This window comes from Gopherus evgoodei, chromosome 12 (genome assembly GCF_007399415.2).
Source record: "Gopherus evgoodei ecotype Sinaloan lineage chromosome 12, rGopEvg1_v1.p, whole genome shotgun sequence".
NCBI classification, from domain to species: Eukaryota; Metazoa; Chordata; order Testudines; family Testudinidae; genus Gopherus; species Gopherus evgoodei.
Genome location: NC_044333.1, coordinates 24,554,516 through 24,558,582, shown reverse-complemented (window position 1 = coordinate 24,558,582; position 4,067 = coordinate 24,554,516). Strand labels below are relative to the sequence as shown.

General features: G+C 53.0%; 1 protein-coding gene across 1 annotated transcript; it reads left to right on the top strand.

Moving 5' to 3' along the window:
• Positions 1 to 273: 273 nt before the first annotated feature.
• CEBPA (CCAAT enhancer binding protein alpha) lies at positions 274 to 3,159 on the top strand. Its single transcript, XM_030582047.1, has one exon. The coding sequence runs from the start codon at positions 535 to 537 to the stop codon at positions 1,507 to 1,509; it is 975 nt and encodes a 324-aa protein (XP_030437907.1). The 5' UTR covers positions 274 to 534; the 3' UTR covers positions 1,510 to 3,159.
• Positions 3,160 to 4,067: the final 908 nt, after the last annotated feature.

The following is a 4,067-nucleotide window of genomic DNA, read 5'->3' as shown; positions in this document are numbered from 1 at the left end:
AGGGACTTGCTACTAAGCGTTCTCCGGAGAGTTGCAGCTACACGCTTGCTGCTGGACCCTGGGCTTTGTTTATCTCTTGCTAGGGGTGGCTTGTACTTTAACTGAGGCAGCCTGGGACGGTGAAACAGGCACTAAGACCCAGCAGAGTTGGCAGCTGCGTTGTGGTCAAAGGTTCCCAGCGGGAGGTTGGACACTAGAGGGCGATCCCCAGCCCTGGTGGGGGTGTATATATACCGCAGGCATCAAACCAAGTCAACCCATTAGTAACTGAAGGTGAAGGGCGAGGGAGAAATTCGGACACGCTGGTGGGAGGGGATCTCGGAGAGCTGGGTAAGCGGTGGCACAAGTTGATTAAAGTAAGAGGGGAAGCCAGGGCGGCTGGTGGCTGACACTTAAGATCCGCAGGCAGAGGCGCAGGGGGTGTTGGGTCCCTGGGCTCGGAGAGCGTCACTCGGCCGCCTGGGTCCCCCTTCGCCGCCCCAAACCCTGGATTCCAGGAGCCCTTCACCATGCCCGGCAGAGTTTAGATACTCCATGGAGCAAGCCAACTTCTACGAGGTCGATTCCCGGCCGCCGATGAGCAGCAGCAGCAGCCACCTCCCGACTCCGCAGCCCGGCAGCGCCTACAGCTACAGAGAGGCTCCCTCGGCGGCTACACCTGCTGCGGGGGGCGCGGAGCTGAGCGACATCTGCGAGAACGAGAACTCCATCGACATCAGCGCCTACATCGACCCGGCCGCCTTCAACGACGAGTTCCTGGCCGACCTCTTCCAGCACAGCAAGCAGCAGGAGAAAGCCAAGGCCATCCTGGCCGGAGATTTCGACTTCCACAGCATGCACGGGGCCAGCGCCGCCGCCTTGGGGCAGGGTCACCAGCCGCCGCAGCAGCACCACCCCCAGCAGCTCTTCGGCTGCATGGCCGGCTACACGGACAGCAAGCTGGACCCCCTGTACGAGCGCATCGCGGCCCCCGGCTTGCGGCCCCTGGTGATTAAACAGGAGCCCAGGGAGGAAGCGGAGGGCAAGCAGGCGGCTCTGGCTGCCCTCTACCCGCACCTCCCCCAGCAGCAGCACCCGTCCCATCTCCAGTACCAGATCGCCCACTGCGCGCAGACCACCATGCACCTCCAGCCAGGGCACCCCACTCCGCCGCCCACTCCCGTGCCCAGCCCGCACCACCCGCACCACCCGAGCAGCCTGCCTGCCGCCACCGGCGCCCTCAAGATGATGCCCGCAGATCATCGAGGCAAGACGAAAAAGTCCGTGGACAAGAGCAGCAGCGAGTACCGGGTGCGCCGGGAGCGCAACAACATCGCGGTGCGCAAGAGCCGGGACAAGGCCAAGCAGCGCAACGCGGAGACGCAGCAGAAGGTGATGGAGCTGACCAGTGACAATGACCGGCTGCGCAAGCGGGTGGAGCAGCTCACCAGGGAGCTGGAGACACTCAGGGGCATCTTCAGACAGCTGCCGGAGAGCTCCTTGGTCAAGGCCATGGGCAACTGCGCGTGAGCCCCCCCACTCCCCACCGCCCGCCCCTCTTCAAACAAACTCGGACTTTTGCAAACTCTTGGTGCCATATTCAGATCCCTGCCGGGGTCGAGAGCTGCGGTTCAGCTTGTCTCATGGGCTGGGTTTGGTTTTTAATTATTGACCGATAAACGAATCCAGGCAGCTGTAGTATTACACAGTCCGTGCCTTAGGAACGACACGAATAAGCTGAAAAGAGTGTGCTTTGAAAAGAAAAAGAAAACGCCCACGTGTCTACAGGGTAAAGACAACCCACGCTGTGCCTTAAAAGTTGGGTTCAAAAGCCCCGTGGGCTTTCTGTACATCAGCCTGACAGCTGAGCAAACGGGTAGGGGTCCTGCGCTCTTGGTGGGTTTGGGGCATAATTGGTACTGGCTGGGGAAACGTGTGTGTCTTCCTCCCTAGGGGGGGTCTGATTGGTGGGGGTCACGGGAAGCTCTGGCAGGAAGAAAAGTGGGTGAGACATTGCAAGCAACTTGGGAAGAATGTATGTGCCTGTTTGGCTTGTTGATCAGTAGGTGAGTGAAAGCTGAGTGCAATCCAGACTCTGTCCCTGTAGTGCTGCTGCCTTTCGGATGAATCTCTCCCATTCCTTTGTATGTGGGGGGAGGGTTGGTAGACTCTGGGGGCAATGCAAACAGATCGTTTCCTCCCCCGCCCCCCATTGTTAGAGGAGACCTGTTGGACAGGAATCCAGGACTGAAAGGGAGCAGGCTACAGCACCTAGCGAAGGAATCCTTAATATTCTCATTTAACCAAAACGAAGAGCAGCAATGCCTGTACTGTATGTCGTGACATGGCGAAGCACAAAACAGGAAATACCTATCGATGCGGGTATTTACTACGTACGTTCCGTGTATCTGGCTTTGTTCGAGGATATTGAGCGCCTCTCCAAGGCTGTCACTTCTGTCCAAGCTGTGCCTCATGCAATGTGATACCCGTCTGTGTATACTAGCCACACTTTATTTTATTGTATTGCTTAGGTCCTTGCCATCACCACCTTCTTATCTGGTGGCAGAGAGATCGTGCCCTTGTGCTGGAGCATTTTTGGTTACGGCTTCTTTAGAGGGCAGGATGCCTCCTAATAACCCCAAAGTCTCTGCCTCCGGGGTGTCTGGGATTTGATAACCTTGGGAGTGGGGGGCTCGGTCACATCCAGTGTCTGGGATTTCATTCCCTTTGGGGTGGGGTGAGGGGAAGACGGTGCTGCTAGTTAACTGCAGTCCTCTGGATCCTCCCAAGAGAGAGGGAAACAGCAAACCAACCCACTGCTAGCGAGCACTTTTAACCCGCCGGTGCTTTTCCTTATAACATGAGAGAGAGGAAATAAGAGGAGTCCATTTCAAATATGGGTAATTGGAGAAAAGTGCAAGGTGAAGGAGAGTTAATGTTGTTTGCAAGTGTGATATCTGGAAAGCTGTGTTGCCTGCGTGCTTGTGTGTGTATGTATGTGTGTGTGTGTGTGTGTGTGTGTATGTGTGTATAGATATCTATATCGATATCCCTCTATCTAATCATCTGTCTATACACACACACACACACACAATGGTGAATTATGAACCCGAAAAAACTGCATATAAAGTTTGTCGAAATCCTGGTTACATTCATAAATAAACAGTATATATTCTACCATCAGCATCTCCTTGTGTCTTTTCTGCTTTTCCTCTTGGGCTGCACATGAAGCAAAATGTTTCCCTTTCACTGAAATATGAAGCTTTCTCCCTCTCCACATCCACATGCACCCTGCTATGAATGGTAATTTGAATGTATACGTTGAGCTTAAAATAATCATTTAGCCCCAGAGAAATAATTACATTTTTGATCTTTCAGAGCGTGGCAGTATCTTTACTATTTATGATTTTTAAAGGTGCATTAGTTAATCACTCCCAAATCGGGTCGTTTTAATTGTGTGTAGTGAGTGACACAGTTTTTTAAAAGGCTGCCCAAACTGCAATGGCCACTGGGCCAAATGCTTAACAACTTAAATTACTGTAGAATAACAAAATGGTGAGAAGAAAGTCAATTGTCGTTGTAAGAGCAATGCTACCCTTGATTATCTCTTCCCCAGCAAAGGAGGATGGACCTGCCCCTTGGGATGCATTGACACTGAATTCATAGAATCAATCAGGGTTGGAAGGGGCCTCAGGAGGTCATCTAGTCCAACCCCGTAGTCAAAGCAGGACAAATCCCCAGGACAAATTGACTGGCTCTTGTGGATTAGTAACATGAGGATCTGGGGAAAGTTATCATGTTTAGTTCAAAACAACCATGTTGATAGCTACCTGTTCTGTGCTATTTTCCCGGCCTGGAGAAAACTGGTGTGTTTGGTGTATGGGAGGGAGAATCCCAGAACTTCTGGGATTGAAAAGCCATTTTAAACGCACTTCTATCCTGGTTGTGCCACCCCATACTCCTCTTCATCTGAGAGTTTGGGGTTCCTAGGGGGGCAGGCCTGGGCTCTAGTCATATCTAGTTGCATCTCTCAGGCTCAAAGGCAGTAAGGTTGCATTTAAGCAATGAAAAAAGCTACAGGACTGAGT